At 40.8% G+C, this 17,236-nt stretch overlaps 1 protein-coding gene across 12 annotated transcripts in view; it reads left to right on the forward strand.

Annotated features, from left to right (window-relative positions):
* Positions 1–17,236, forward strand: part of LOC6611757 (serine-rich adhesin for platelets) — a 34,805-nt gene that overhangs the window by 9,570 nt on the left and 7,999 nt on the right. For 8 of the 12 annotated variants that reach the window (XM_032727301.1, XM_032727295.1, XM_032727265.1 and 5 more), the window contains exons 2-4: positions 7,290–7,771; positions 14,576–15,100; positions 16,845–17,167. In XM_032727301.1, the coding sequence (XP_032583192.1) occupies positions 7,556–7,771; positions 14,576–15,100; positions 16,845–17,167 (1,064 nt within the window). In that variant the 5' untranslated portion in view covers positions 7,290–7,555. Of the gene's footprint in view, positions 1–7,085; positions 7,772–14,575; positions 15,101–16,844; positions 17,168–17,236 lie in introns of all 12 variants that reach the window. The other 4 variants (XM_032727286.1, XM_032727305.1, XM_032727278.1 and 1 more) reach the window with 3 other exon arrangements.

The following is a 17,236-nucleotide window of genomic DNA, read 5'->3' on the forward strand; positions in this document are numbered from 1 at the left end:
CGTTAAGTTGTGTAATTTCACCCAAAATGCTAACGGCAATTCATAATTTTTGTTTTAACAAGTCATTTCGCTTTATTAACTGGGATTTTTCTTCGCAGTTCTGGAATGAGTAAGTGAAAAAAAAAAACAAGAGACTCAAGCGACGAACTTGACGAAATGGGCGCATTCAAGTAGTAAACCGAAAATAAAGAACGATATTACTGTGACTCAATGGGAACACACCACCGATGGAGAAAAGGGGTAAATTTCATGACAAAACGAAAAGGCTGAACAAAATCACATTTTATTTGTCTCTGTCAGTGGATGATTTCCAGTTCCCAGTTTTAATTAGCATATTGATGCGAGCAGCCATGAGACGGCAGCCAACTTTTGCCCCCAGTTCTTTCTGTCTGACGACGCCCCCACATTGCCCGATGATCAGCAAAGTAAAAAGCAAAGCAAAAATTAACTTTAATTTCCAACCGACCGGATCGTACCGACTATGAGTGACCATCGGGGCAGCAGCAGACGCTTAGAAAACTGGTTTCCTCTGGCCAACAGATGTGATTCCGAATGCGTTTCCAACTGACACCGAGTGGCAGAAGGAGGCGGGATTGCTGGCTCTGGTGAAGATCTAAAGCTAAACATGGTATTATAAAGTGGAACGCCTTCAAAGTCAAGTTCAATGACGTACTCATGCCATCAAGTACTGAAAATACTCGCGGCAAGTATCAGGAAAGGTTCGGGCGATAAGATAGGTTGTTGTACAACCATAATCATATATGGCAATGACAAAGCAAACAAAACCATCCAAAGCTAAGCCAAGCTTAGTTGGGCATAAGGCACAACAACAACAACAATGGCAACTTGTTAAATAATTTATGTGATAAGGCTGATTGCGAATCGTGTTCAATTTGCATATCTAATAGGCCATAAACTGCTTCTGTTGCATGAAATTAGTCGCACAAAATGAGGAATACTCACCGTAGAATAGGGGCACTGAGCACTTTCCCCTTCCATTGTTATGAAAATCCGAGTTCCCAAAGAACACTTCTATATTGTACTATTACCTGGTTTTCTTGTACTGTTTTTGTCACGCCTGACAAATCACTTAACTTTTGACTTTCTTCTGACTGGTACTTAAATAAGTATCAAGTTATTTTATTTTACTCTTTACCATGTGTATTATTACGGTCAGAAGAACACTGCCATTCTACTGCCGAAGTACTGCTCGCTTTTGCTTTCTGTTTAGGCCATGGCGCTTATTGTGCCCGTTGTTTGTGAACCACAATAGACAGAAAAGCGACTCGAAGAATGTGTCATAAAATGGTGCAAAATAAAGTGAACTGAAATCGGGAGAAATGTCAGAGATTTCTCACAGCAGCGGTAGTAAATGGTATCTGGTAGCAGCCGCCAGCTGTTGGGTGAAAGTCGTTTGCTTTTCGGTATTTCACTGTGCAGTGGGTACTTTAGATATACTTGGGTGTATAATTTTCTGTAATGACATTGAAAGACACGATTGGTGTCAACGATTTGAAAAATGAAAGTTCTGTTTTCGGGCTAGGGATATTCGAATAGCAGAAACTTGAATGGCTGTAATTTCATCTTGAATACTGTAAAACAAGGTAAACTACAAAAATTGGCTTAAAAATTTGTATTTTTTAATTTATTAAAGAGATCTACAACTCTCCAATTGAAAATTCAAACCAGTTCGTATAAATTGTCCCGGTCCTATAAAATATTGATGTGCTATTCCCAAAAATTAATTCCAAATCAATCTTAAAAGCATATCTCTTGCTGTCAATTAACGTTCTAAAAGCCGTGGGTGCTTGCCAGCAGGAGTCTTTCACCTTACTTAACTCCATTTATGTAAATGAAAGCCTAATCTATCTTAATCTGCAAACAAAATTCGCACACCGCCCATGTCATTTATCGTGGCATCCCCAACTTCATATGCAAATTTAGACACTATATCTATTTTGTTGCTTTCTTTCGGTATCTATAGCAAAATTTTGCATGTTTTTCTCTACCTTCTCTTGCCAAAATCGAAACCAATTAAAGCCAAACAAAAGGCTGCGGCGACAAATGCGCGCACACAGCTTGTTCGAGGTGTTCAAGGCTGGAGATTAGCCGGCGACAAGAAATGAGCGACAAGCGGCGCAAATCAATCAGCAAATAGCGCCAAATTATTATGTAAATTATAATTTCTTACTGTCCGCGTTGCCTTGCCAAAAAGTAAAAGTGTTAAACAATGTTGAAATTATGTTTCAGCGGCTGACAAAAAGGAAACCATGAAAAATTCGCAAAAATATATGTTTACAGCTCATATTTCACTTAAGCGACCCAGTCAAAATCTGAGCCGCAAGTCGAGGAGCTTGTGGGCCACCCAGCCGGTTCAGTTTGGCTCGGTTCCGTGGTAGGCATCACTTGTAATTAACTTTGGGCCCTCCAGCGACCCTTTCCACCGAAATCCCCATCCCATCCTCCAAGCCATGTGCGGTAACCCCTTTGCGTTTTTCCCTCGTTACGCTTCATTTAATATGCAGTTCCTGATTTTGATTCGCTTTTTCTTTTCGCTCCGTCTGTTCGCATTGCCAAACGGCTCATTTATTTTGTCACATTGAAGTCCGAAATGCATGTGGGAGCCCGAAAAAAAGAAGGGCGAAGCTGGGGCACATACACACATTTTGCGGTCTGATCTCTTAACTCCGATAAACCCAGGATGTTGGCTTTATTTATTGGCCTGTTTCACTTTCGGGGTAAGCCGCTGTGAGGGCGGCTTGTTGCATATGTTGCCTGACAATTGCAGACGCCGTGGCATGCAACTCAATTTGTTTGCCCCGCTGAATGGTATTTATGTGACGAACTTTACTTTAGTTCGCCAAGACAGCTCTGTAATATGTTATTGTTAAATTGAAAATACTAATGTCTGCTCAGTGACTCACCAATTATTTGAATGATTTGACTGTTGTAAAATTTTGTTATAAATTTTCATTCATATACGTCTATATTATATATTGATGACTCAATTTCACAATGTAAACACTTTTAATTGTTTACGCAGACATTACGCTTGCTTTATGTTTATTGTTGGTTCAGTCTATGCTTGCTAATTAAAAACTCTAATATTTGGCTTCAAGCAAACGCCCAGTGCAAGTGTTAAAGCTAACGGTAGAAGATGATTAACACCCGAAATATGTATAATTTTCCTACTTTATAGAGCGTTATAAATATTGAATATGGTTGGAAACTTTCGAAAAATTAGCTTTCAACTTTTGCTTTAGCAGAGAGTTGTTACACAAGTTGGATATAAAATTCCACATTACGCATACGCATCGTTTGCATATTACGCATACGCACTGACTTATGTGCCTGTGGTGCAGGTAGCGGAAAATTGATCGCACGGGCTGCTTGTGGGCGTTAGCAGGAAATCATAAAATTACAATTTTCATTGGACGGAACAAGTAGATATATCATTATACTTATATCTATGATATGTCTGTACATTTGAGACACGGCAGCAAAAGTAACGACCACAATTACCTGTTTCGTGGGCAGAGTGTGAATGGCTTAGGGGCAGGAACCTGTCTCTGCTTTTGGCACTCTGTCGGGCCCAAGTTATGTAATTGTGTAATACAAGTGAAATGCTCGAAGGAACCATTTAGTTGAACAACAAACTGCAAATCATGAATATACATAGTTTTTACAAATGTCAACACGATTACACCTCATTTGCCTAATTAAATAAGAATGAGAGAACACACTGATTCCTTTTACGGTTAAATCCAGTGCGGGTGCTGCTAATTGGCGGGCATCGTCACAATATTCTACCGTCTATATAATTAACCGATTTGCGCATTTGTCTATAGCATGTCTCACACGGAAGTCAAACAAAGACTCAAAGATTATTTTGCGTGTGACTAATAATGACGGCTAAACGAAGCCTGCCCCTATCCAAGTTCAGTTTCAAGTAAGCAAATCTGAAAAAATATTAAATATAAATTATTTTCCAAGCCTCACAAAAACCATTCAGTCATAGTGTATTAAAAACCCAGCCCAGGCAATAAAAGACGGAAGCTTGCCTCAATTGTGGTTTTTTTCATATGTAGATGGATATATTTATGGTTAGATATATCAATAGACACATAGAGGCGTTGCTGTTCAATTGTGGCGGCGATCAAAAAGTTTTTATATTCTGATAATTGAATTGTAGCAACGCAAAAAATTGCCTTTCTTAAAAAATGAAGCCAAACATTAAAAGTTGATTGAGACACTCAAATCATGAGGCTAAAGATTACTGTTGAAAGGCAAAAGAGATAAATAATAAATAAATAATTATAAGCGGGTGAGATTTTGGGAAAAGTTGTGTATGCCAAAAGCAGAACAAGGGAAGCATTTAATTGGAAAAAGACGCGAGAACTTGAAATGATTGATCAGATAAATATTTTGCTCTGAAGAGCCTAAAATTTGTCTTTTTTTAATTTGTAATAGTTGTCTTTACTTAAACTAAGTTAATGCGGGCTCAGGAATTGCAACTTTTTACTCTGCAGCTGTCTTAGGTGTTTTGCAAGACTGCCTCTGTAAAAATAAAGCTGAAATTTATTGTTATGCCAACTTTTCTGTTCACACTTGTTGTCCAAGTCATGTGGAGCGTGCTGCTTCTGTTTTTGTGTCGCACAAATCAAATTCAAATTAGAACACACGAAAAACGCGCGAATGCGAGCCAATTATGCAAATTTTCAGCTGTCTGAAAGAAAAAGAACGATTTGCATATCGGTCAATTGTTGCACGATTTTCGTGGACTGCGCACGCGTTGCAAATACTGAAAAGTGTGAATTACAATTCGAGTTTCTCGCTAAAATTTCGTAACACAAATATTTTTCCTGTCACGCACTTTCAATGCCAATTAAACACCTCACATCTCTGCTGTCTCTTTTTAGGCTCATATTTCTGTGTTTATTAATAAACATGGATCTATTGGTTTTTTTTTCAGCCCACTCATTCAAACTATTTTAAAATAAATTGCGAGTGGGTGGAGAAAAAAATGTAATGCAAAACCAAAAATGAGGGATTAACCTACATTAACTTAACCCATGAGAAAACAATAACAACTCAAACGAATATCTGGCGAATTACGCATCAAATTGATATTGAAATAACTGGAACCCAATACGAAAACAACCGCAGAAACCTCAAGCAAAATGACTTTCGTTTTGGCCAAGTATTGCAACGAAAATAACCGTTGTGAATGGCCATAGCATTTCCAGTATTTCCTTACTGCGGTTGGGTGACAGCCAAACTGTAAAAATATAATAGTAATAATTACGCTGACCTTCATCGTCACATCATTGTTGGTATTGTGCCTAAAGTCGCCAAGTGGACGTGAACAACTCAAGTTGAAAATTGTATTTCTGTGGTTATTTCCTCCAATGCCTGGAATGCGACTACCAGCATCTTAACTGGTTAAGTCTAGCTGAAAGCATTTAGAATAAAAATTTAAGTGGAACGAAAGACATAGGCAACTAACTCGATCCTCTAATTTCTCAATTTTTGCATTTCTCAATATAAATCAACGATAGGATAAAACTAATAAATTGGCCATGCTTACGCCCCAGTGCCCAGTGCATGTCATTAAATTTATGCCATAGCTTAATTACACTAAATTACGCATAATTAAATTTTAATTAACACAATCAACTAGGGCGCACACACTGGGATGCATAAACACAGAGTCACCAAAGAAAACCGGCAAAACGTGTCCGAAATACGAATCCAATTTGTGAATGTGGAGTAAGTCTGCGTGCCGAGGAAAAAAATAAAATCGCGAAAGAGTGCGGGGCCACAGTTTCGAGCAGCTTTTATTTCTAGCCAAAGTGCTAAAAGATTCAGCGACGCACTCGCCAAAACCGAAACCAAATCCAAAAACCAAAACGAGTGCAAGTTCAACGGGGAAAACGGGTTTCCACCGCCAGCTCTTTGGGCATATGAGGAAGTTAATGGCTGAGCAGCAGGCTAACGAAAGCCAACAGCCAAAAAGCGAGTCGAGCTGTGGAAAATTTAGTAACAGTTACTATTTAGCGGTCGACCAGAGCTGCATAAAATATTTGGAAAATTGCTTTTCTCTCTCCTTTCGTGGGTGTTTTTGGCGGGGGAGGAGGGTGCTGTCCACCCAATTGCATCCGCTGGTTTTTTTTTCTTTCGACATGGGTCTTGGGATGTGGATTGTGCCAAATTTGGATTTTTTCTTCGTTTTATTTTTCCAGAGCTATAAGACACAAGTATTTCAGTGTTAATGCCGACCGGCACTTATTTGGACAGGCTTAATGGGGGGAAACAGTGGGGCGATAAAGGTTAATTTAACAATAAAAAAAAATAAATTAAAATAATTTTAAAGGTATCGAAAGACTTAAGCAACGAACTTGATTTTCCGAATTTTCGAAATTAAGCAATCGCAAATGTTAATAGAAATATTCAGTAAATCGAATTCAACGACCAAAACTCCATTAATTTTGTCATATATCTACCGAACTATAATCATTAGTTTACCCTAATAACTTTTTGGAACCTTAACCTTACCTTGATGACCAACCACTGTGCCCCAAAATAAATGAAGTTCTTGCATAACTTTGACAATTACAAATGATGTGTCTGACATATGACGACAACAGCGAAAAAAAGCCATGCATTGAAGATGAGGACTTATCGCCCGACTACCTGAAATAATAACGAAACAGCAGAATAAATTGAATTAAAAAGAGAAACAACAAGTGGACACACATGTCCGCGATTATGTGAGGGGTCTCTGAGGCGGAAATAGACTGTGACATCCGCTGACAGTGAGAGAGGGGATTCAAAAGAATCCAAGCATCTGCCGCTGGCGGCTATCAGTCTCTATGGGTATAGCTCTGTCTATAGACTCGTCTCATATCCGTTGGACGTTGGCCGCAAATTTAATTAGAAATCTGCACGACGCCGATTCAAAGCACTTTTGCTTCCGCTAGAGATCGGAAAAAAGTCACTTATATATACCATATACCCTATATCTCCACACTTTGCAACATAATTAACTAACGAAAATTCTATATACTTTGCTCTTGTCATTTCAGCACACACAATACATGAAAGGCACACAGAGAAGTCTCAAATTAGACCGTGAAAGCCATAAAGCAAATAGTTAGCAAAGCGTGCAAAAAGAAAAGCCTAGGAAATTATTATAGGTGTGGAGGGGTAGCCACGTGCACACAGTAGCAGGGCTAGAATAGCTAGAAAATTATTATTATGATAATGAATTAAAGTTGCCATTAATTTAGCCAAAACGGAACGGAACGCGAACGAGGCCTGGGAAGCGGCCACGAACAGCTAGACGGTAGCATAATAACAATAAATAATAATTTGAAATAGGCGAGCACCAGAAAGCAGGAGAAGACGACCACAAAGCACTGGCCAAGTGCAGCCTCCCGTTTCCAGAGGAGCAGCCAGCAAAGCAACAAGAGAAAAAAACGGAAAAGGCAGCTCGAGCGCATCGAGCGTGCAAATTAAAAGCGCACCACAGTAGCCCCAGCTCCATCTTCTCGACATGGAAGTGGCCACAACAAACAATCACAGTCAGAGCCATCATCATCATCATCATCTGCAGCCGACGGCGGTGGTGGGGGCAGCGGGGGGCTCCAGGTCCCCCTTCCAGAGGGAGGTGCGTGAATGGCAACGCATCGATCCCAATACCGGAGCCCTCTTCAGCGGACGCTTGGAGGCAGACCGTTGGATAAACGGACCGCTGAACAGCTACGGCAAGGTAAGTGTCTAAAGACTAAAGGTGGCAGCGTGATCCGGAGTTGCCCATCATTTGGCATATATCCGGAAATATAGGTGATCTTTACCTTGTATAATAGGTCTCAAGTTGCCAAACCTAAATTTAAGTATTTCCCAAGATTTCTATATATGATAGAAGTATTTCTTTGTTCTATATTTAACTTGAAAGATATATAGATATATTTTCTATATTTGATCAATCATCAGTTTCTTAAAATGACTACCAGTAAACACCGGTAGCACTTCTTCCACTCACGAGCTAAGCACTCATCCCTGAAATATGGCCCCAACCACAATGTGATTACTTTTGGCTCTGATTGATGGAACCAGTGGCTCCAGTCCATGACCAGCCTCATGCTCTAGTCTGCTCAGCTCCCCTCGGGTCTAGACCTAATTGCTGGGCTCTCTGTTTGTCCATCGTATTTTAAATGAAATTGAAAGGTCCAGACTCTCTAAATGGGAAGGCGTTCACTAATTTAGTAGAGTCTGCGGCAATTGCGGCTTGATTGCTAGTTTCGGTTTCCTTGCTGTTCGATTTTAATCAGTTAATAGTTTATTTAGTTGAATACTTAAAGCTTGGATGCATGAGTAGGCAAGCAGAAACAGAAGTTGATCGATTAAGGTGAATAAGTTCCATCGGAATTCAAAAAGAAAAAAGTTAAGTACAACAACTATAGCAACGCAATAGTTCAATTTACCAGTTTTTAACAATATTATTTTGTTTAATGTAAGTAACATCTGATGATTACATTGCTCAGCTCTTAAGAAATGTAAATGCAATTAAATTCAACACAAATTCTCTAGAAGAAAACTCAAGCATCTGGCTTTTAACAATTTGGCAGGCATAGCATAGTTAATCAGCTGCTCAATGGTGGTTACTGAATACCGCAATAACGATAAGCCAGTTGAGATTGTTTTGCGTGTGAGACGGCTTTTCCCCAAGTTCCTATTAAGCCCCACAGACATCGAGATTCGTTGACCGTTTTTACTCAACCATAATTAACAGGTCACACGCATGGCTCTGATAAGTTGGATGCGAATCCCAATTGCTGCTGAAAAAGAGAAATATAATGAAATTAATAGAAAGCAAAATAAAGACTTTAACGCAGTTGCACACGCTGTGCCACTTACGATTCGATTTCGCATCAGAGAGATTTTCAGCAAAAGGCGAAATACTTCTGGTACTTTCGGTACGGCCATACTTAATTAATTCGTGCTATTCTTCTTCAGATTTCAGATTTCACTTGTCTTTGGGCTACGCTTCAGCATTGATTGCTCTAGAATTTGTCGGTTAATATTAAATGCCTTTGGCTGGATGGCACAGCAGCACTTCGGGGCCTATCGTTAATTTTATGCTATTTCATCCACTGGCAGCCGTCATCAACCTAGCCCATCATCATCATCATCTGGCCATGTGGCCATCTAGTCATGTAGTGGTAGTGTGTGTGGGGCCAAGTTGAAGTTCGCGCCTCGAGTGCTCGGCCCAGAACCAAATCGAAATAGAATCTTGGATCTTAGTTCGTGGTTCTGCTCGTGGTCCGGTCAAACTGAAATAGCCCCACATACTTAACGAGATCTGGACTTTAAGATACTCTAGCCAACTGCGAGCTATTCGCTTTGGACTGCCCGGAACGTCCATCAAATGCAATGACATCATGTCTTTGGTATTGCCGCACTCGAACTGAAGAGATTGATCCAAATAATTAAGTGATTTTTTGCTCTAACTGAATACTGATCGGCTTACGAAACAATAGAATATCCTATTGCCCCGTTGATGAGATCATAGCGAAATATCTTAAGACTGTTGACCTTAGGATTGCTCAGCCATCCGAGAAATTTTATGACATCTTAGGCTATTAAAATTTATCTCTACTCAGATTTGGGAGCAGCGTGCAATAATTTGGGGTAATTTCAATGATCCTCCGGATGGTGGAGATTACAGACTATATATATGCTGCTTATTACCTCCTATTTCCGTACTAACGATCGATCGAATGCGGTTGAGTTCAAAGTTGACATTTTAAATGCATTCTACCTGGAGCTAAATTCGAGATCATTTAATGGCCAAACAATCACTCAATTTGGCAACTGTTACATTCACCCGATCAGTGTTGATATGCCCTTTTTGAGCCATACTTTTATGGCTGCAGGGTATTCCGTGGAGAAACACCGAAACCCGAAAAAAAATACCTCGGAAAGTTGTTTCATTCCGCTGACTTTGTATCTTATCGCGATTGAACTTTGTTGCCACTGCGGCTGACGATGCTGAGAGCCTGGCCAAAAGATGAAAGGGTAATAGAGTGGGGGGATTGGCTGGGGAAACGATCAATACAATCAATTGGAAACGATCAGCCGAAAGAAGACACCAAGTCCTTGCCAGTGATGGGAAGAGTTATCCTCCTTTAGCTTAAGTTATAGTATTTATGCCATAAAATATTATACAGAAGGAAAATAACATGTTTGGCCCACTCAAGTTTTAAAAATACTATATTACAACTTGAAAGTATATATATTTTTTAATATGTGCTTTGTTAATATATCGAAATACTTCACCTTAATTCTTTATGATCCAAATGACAGTATTAATATAAAACGCTTTTTAATAGCCTCTAGCCACATTTCTAAGAATAAGAGATTCAGAGCTAGAAGTATGCCATCGCTGGTACTAGCCCGCATTAGTTTCAGTTTAAAGAGCTCGACTCGGCTCTTTTTGATGGCCAAGTCCGGGATTTATATCACCGATGTCCCGCTGTTCATTCGAAGCGCTTTTGCCGACAAAGACAAAGTCAAAGGCAGCGATTGACGCCACGAATCGCAGGGAAATCAATTTGGCAATACCCATTATCCAATACCGATTTGGCCGGGTCTAGAGCAGAGCAGATCTCTATGCAGACGCACCCAGACACCGTTAGCCAGCCAGATGGACGGATCAGGGATCTCCTGACAACTTCTTCATTAGCATTATGGTTGGCGGATTGTGAAGAAGGAAAGGCAAGACAGAGAATTTACATTTTGCAATATTATTTTTCGTTTTTGTTTTGAAGCATGCAAGCTCAGCAGAGTTTGAATTATTTGCTGGCAGTTGCAGTTGGTTCGCAGTTGGGGTTTCAGTTGCTGGCCATGTTGCCACAATGTTGCCGCCTAACGGTACCGGGCCGCTGGCAATGCCGCCGCCTTTGTGGGTCACTGGGTTGCCACAAGTCTAGCAAGAATAAAAGAAAAAACAAATAAAATCCAGAGATGCTGCCCGCGGAGAAGATGCAACCGGCCACTCACGGGATTTACCTGTGGTCAACTACCAGCATTTCATTTGTCTTTTTTACCCGAGTGCTCTTCAAGCCATTTGGCCGACACACGTAAATTACTTGCAACTAATTGAGGATGTCAACTTGCCGCAATTAAGTGTTTCCTCTGCCGCTAATGAACTCCACGCCGAGACCGAAGTGAGTTTCAGGTGGCTGTTGGCTGGGATTCAATGACGCAAATATAGGCACTCACTACTGACTGCACTCAAAAGCTCGAGCATATATAGAGATATGAAGCCAACGAGATCGTGACAGAAATAATGCATTTACAAATGTATATTATTATGGCTTAAGCCCACAGGTCGTATGGTATGAGGTTCACAAAATGGCACAAACCAGAACAGAAAATACTTCACAGTGCACTGTGGTCGTGCTCAGAAACTTATTTCACAAGAGTCATTCAGCATGACCTTGAGTTAAATGTTCAGTTACACAATCACAAAAATCCCATGAATTAGTCAAAATATGATCAGAAATGCCGTTCATAATACTATAATTGTGCAGCTATGAAAGTGCAGTTAAAATACACACCAAATAAAACCGTATAGCTATATGAAGAATTGGAATTTACGAATCTTAGACCCACTGTGCATTGCTCTGCTGAAAAGTACCAAAGTCAGTGCCAGCTAAAAATAAAAAGAGTCAATGGTTTGGCATGTCTATGCCGACGATCTGTGCGAACTGCCAGCCAGAAAAGCCGGGATAGCCAGAAAAGGTAGAAAAGGCGACATGCATGCCACGAACTGGAGGACATATGGACTATGGGCCGGACTAGATGCCACATGGACGACACGGACGTACATGGCAGAGGCAGAGTCACAGAGTCACACGGCAGAAGTCGGAGTCGGGAGATAGACAGTCAATCTTATGGCCACAGACAGACGAACACGACCAGGCAGACGACTGCGATTGAGTTTGCGACTGAGACCGTGATGATGATGGTGCAGCATCATTAAATTCGTTTCAAGCCCAGGCAACAAAATATTTCGGCATATCCATAAACTGAGCAAAATATTTGGATCTTGAAAAAAGATCATTTGCATTGTACGAATGTTCTTGGAAGTTTCCTAATAAGTTACGTTCAAAAATAATATTCATGTATGGATTCATTTTGAAAACAGAATAGTTTAGATATCTTCAAACGATTTTTATCAGTGTAGAGCCGCACGCCAAGTCTTCCTCTACATCATCACGACTTTGGCTGGCATATAATATATGCGAGTGCTGGGCTCCGTGGAAGTCGTGGCAAGTCTCTGCATTTCATTGAACCTTCAACTTGACTTTGCGCTTCGGTTCGGTTCGGAACGGTTTTAGATTCAGCGCTTTCAATTATGTGGTTTCCTTTTTTTTTGCTGCCTGGGTGTACATCATCAGCTGGTCGTCGGAGGCTGTACAAGATCATGACACTGATCGCTGGCTGGCTGACTTTGGCCAGGTCGGAATAATTCATTTACAGTTGGCTTTCTTTCCGCGCCAGCTGTTGCCATGATAAAGCCACCCCCTGGGCCATGCAGATTGGTACCAAACAGCTTAATTAGCCTGGCCAAGATCAAGACCAGCCAAACAGCCTACACATGCTGGCCTAAACTAAAACGGCGCAGCCAGCTGGAAAATCAGCGAGCCAGCGAAAAGAGGTCATCGATAGATAGACAGACATACACATATTGCAGCGTTCACTCCATAGGAAATTGCGAGGCATTACGGAAGAGCGGTCCCAGATCGCCAAGAGTCTCCTTCTGACCATCGTGAGAAACTCCGGCAGAACGTGCATGGCCGCGGGTGCCAAACTGGGCTTATAATTTATGTCTGCCACGCTATTCTGCACTCTTTTTTCAGTTCCAAGTCCCAAGGATGAGTGTGACTTTAGGGAGCCGCTGAAATTATTATGCATTGTCCGTTTGCCCTCGGGTCAATGGGAAGCTTGAAGACCTGAGCGCCGAGCTAAAATCACTAGCCAGGCAGAAATCGAACCAAACTGAATTGAAGTAAACTGTATAAGTGAAACCGCCAGATGGAGAACTTTGAAAGGGATAACCCTGAACTCGTACAATGTGCATATCATAAAATATAAAGCTGGTGCCGCGCTTTTCAAACTTCCCAGAATTTGCGTATCCCTTATTTATATTCCATTCTTTGTTCAGCGAGCCGAAAAAAATTCCCATCTAATGAAGCTAATTACCAATTAATTATTTTCGCCATTCGCCGAGTTATGAGTTGCAGCACAAAAAACAAACAAGACTTCAAGTGAGAACCCAGAACACTGAGGTGACTCAACCTACAACTTGCATACAATATGCAATTTTCTTTGTTACGAACCGCTTGGATAACATTCAAATATTTGTATTCTATATAAACAATGCTGCACTTTGACTCATAGTCAAATGTGCGGCTGCATTTTGGTCATTGACACGAATACGCCGCGAACTGGACAACCGGCGGGTTAAAGTTTTCATTTGGAGCATATTATGCATTTTAGCACTATAAATCATCAATGCAATCGATTGCCACAATCGATCTTTTGGCCAGTTCGATTCGAGTGTGTTTTGTATTTCTTTTTCTGTTTCTTACCTTCGATAGTGTGTCATGGCACGATCCAATGAACGGATCTGCTAATTGTTTAGATCTATGCACACAGAAAAATTAATAACTGAAAGAATATTTTCTTACAAAATATTTCAGATCTAAATACTTGGCCTAAGCAGGAAGGACCTTAAATGGGACTTACATCCCATTTTTCTTTTTTTGAGTGCATTACCACAAAAGGGTGCAGTTGCTGTTTTGTTCGCCGTTGCAATTGCAGTTGCTCTCGAGAGTCTTTTGATTTGTGGCTGGCGTTTGGTCACGTGTGCCAAGCGGGCGAACTGAGCACGCCCAGCTGTCGAGATAAGAGGCATCTAGGCGTTTTGGAGGGGCAACTTGGAGCGAGGGGCACAGGGTGGCCGACGGTCAAGTGTTTCGTCTGGCAACTTTCATACGCCCCGTTGCCAACGGCCGAATGCCATGCGACAAAGCACTTTTACGCCTCGCATGGGACACACCCACACCCGTAATGAAGTTTAGACAATCACATCGCGATCGCCTGTTTAATGTTTTATTTATCTTATTTTGAACCCATTCAAATGCTATTATGGCTAAGAAATCGATATAACAAGGCATATCTTGATGTATTAATTAGATCAGGCAATGTGTGAAAGTTAATGTGGCTAAAATAACATTTGAAGATCAGAATTGAAATCTTTTGTAATTTAGGCTTATTGATATTTATATGTTTAATATGTATGGGATGTGTTTAAAATAATAATAACGAAATGGATGAAATGAATATGGAACATACAAATGGCACACTCCAACTAAATTTAAAAACTCTTACTAAAATGACTACATTATGTTTATATTAATTCCATAATATATCCCTCTAAAAAACATCCACTCATTATCCTGCCACCACTGAATCCCCCGTTCTCTCTCCGCTCTCTCCCCAGATATCCGACTCCCAAAACATCTCACAGCCGAATGGCACACAGCACACGCAACGCAAACAGTTGGAGGTGCTGAAGGCCCGCACCGCCAACGGCGCCATGCAGGTGATCCGCACCCAGACAGTCCAAAAGAGCTCGTCCTCGTGGTCCTCCTCCACATCCACCACCACCACATCCACCACCCACCACCGCACGAGTCAGAGCAATGGCCATGATCCACCTCCAAAGTCCACTATCCCATCCCCCATCAGCCAGGGTGTTGACATCTGCGAGCTTAGCGACGATTGTAGTCTCAGTGGCAGCGATGCTGGCATTGGCATTGTTCATACTCCATCCGCAGCCACATTCGCCTCTGCCTCCGCATCCGCATCCGCACTGAGCCAGGAGCTAATCGACGATCATGTTGATTTTGTTGTGATTAATGGCGAGGCGAGCGATAAAGAGGACGCTGCCGACGAGCCTTTGCACAAAGGCTGCCACAATTTGTTACCCGATACGGCTCCAAGTCTGAAATTAAGCAATCTAATGGTAAGTTTGAGCCAGGCTCAAATGCAGTAGTCCACAGTCAGGGTCTTGTTTCAATCGCCTTTGTTACACTGCAATAAATAGGGAATTCTTCTGGCATAATAAATGTAATATTTTCGAACGTTGCTAATTAAACAATTTTTCTACAGTCTAATATTTCTAAAATAGAAATCATGGTTATAAATTTTATAGTATTGTACTTTAATGTTTTTTATTCCTAAAACAATCAATTGAGTGTTGGAATATTCAAGTTGATCATCTTGTTTTCTCCGTGTAGTTGTCTTTGTTTAGTTAGCTCATTAGCATGAGCCAATGTTTGCTTTCTTCTATCTCGTTTTTTATTCAGGAGTAATCTTTTGACCATGGCCATGGCAATGACCGAAAATGGCCAGTTGTTAACAGTCGCCGATTGTCGTGTTTGGGGGAAAATTCATGGCTCTGGGAAATTCGAGGAAATCGTGTAATGAACAGGGATCGAAAAATATCTTGAGAAAGTCCTAAGCTGGTTGTTAACTTCACAACATTAAGATTTTATCGCGGTGCTTCAAATAAATAATAGAGCTGCAAAATAATTTATAACATTTTCTTGGAAACAGAACCGATAATTGTAATTAAGTTTCTTCGTTAGTCGCTATCGCCCATAAGTGTCTTTTAGCATCTATAAAAATGTTTGGGGAATTTTGGCTTCAGACGAATTAGTCTTGGTCAAAAAAAAAACAGTTAAAAATAAATGGAAGTGTCATTTCAGAACATTTTCAGCTACCAAAATAAACTTATAAAAGTAGCTTGTTCTCTGCAATTGGCAATAACTCATATATCAAATTAAACCTTACCAGACTTTCCACAAACTGTCTGGTACGACTGAATGTTTGACTCATCGAACGAATCGGAATCGAATGGAAATATTTAATAATAGCGTGGCTCAATTAGGCGTTGCTTAGCACTTCAGCTGGACATTTGGGTCATGACCACAAAGGAAATTTCTACGCCAACTCTCTCGAAACGCGATTCGCATAGTTAAAAGTGTCTAATTATTGGGCGGCAAAAAAAAGATGAGAAAGTGTCTTGAGACAAGATCAACGCCCACAGTCACAGTCACCTCAGGTTCTGGTCATTAATCTTACTAAGAAAACGTATTCGGGGAATTTCGTTTTGTTTCTCAACTTGTTAAGCCTAGAAAATGTGCAAATATATATTTAACTTTATGGAGAAAACATTAAATGTATTTATTTTTAGAAAAAATATACCCTTTGAGAAGCAAAAGTTTTATATAATTTATAATTGTGACATTCACTTCAGCTACTTAATCTGCATTATATTGTAAGATTTATTTTGCCTTATAGCAATTAGCTCTATTTCCATAAGCTACTTATGGCTTGATCTCTTCCATTATTAGTTCTTTATTTATTCGAGGACTCAATTTTCTTGAAGCCATTTGTCTCCAATGCGGAAATTCATTTGCCACAGCTTATTCAGCGCTTATATGCGACTTAAGTGCCCGGCTTCCTTAAGCAGTTCCTGTCAAACACTGCACCCACTGCTATATAGCATAACAATTCCAATAACAACGGCATCAATAACGATAACCATACGAAAGACACCCGCACTCGAGATCGCCATATAGCCCGGCTATATAATTCGCTCAGTCGGACTGAGATCGTCTTTGTGCTGGTTTTTGAATATGGTTGATTTTGTTTAATTTTGTTTTTAATTTTTCGCCTCTCGTTGTTGTGCTTGCCATTTACAGAAAAGCAGTTCGAGCATTTCCAGCCAGAGCAGCAACAATTCGAACCTAACAACTGCAACACAAGCGGCGAGCAACACCCACAGAAGTGCGGGCAAAATAAGCCTACATGCAATTGTGGGACCAGAATCATCATCATCATCATCATCAACGCCGTCGTCAGCGGTTTGGCCCAAGCAGGCTGACTTATATGGCCAGCTCCCAAGTGGCGTGGGTGGTTCTGGTGGAGCTGGTGGTGCTGACGTAGCTGTTGCCCCGCCAACGCAGCGTCGTGATTTGGAAAGTTTCCGGCATTATAACGATGACTACGACGACGACAATCTGCGGTAAGTCGCGCACAGAAATTTTGGTCCATTAGCCGATCGGCCCTGAATGCAGTAACACATCCCCATCTT

The sequence above is a fragment of the Drosophila sechellia genome, chromosome 2L (genome assembly GCF_004382195.2).
Source record: "Drosophila sechellia strain sech25 chromosome 2L, ASM438219v1, whole genome shotgun sequence".
NCBI lineage: Eukaryota > Metazoa > Arthropoda > Insecta > Diptera > Drosophilidae > Drosophila > Drosophila sechellia.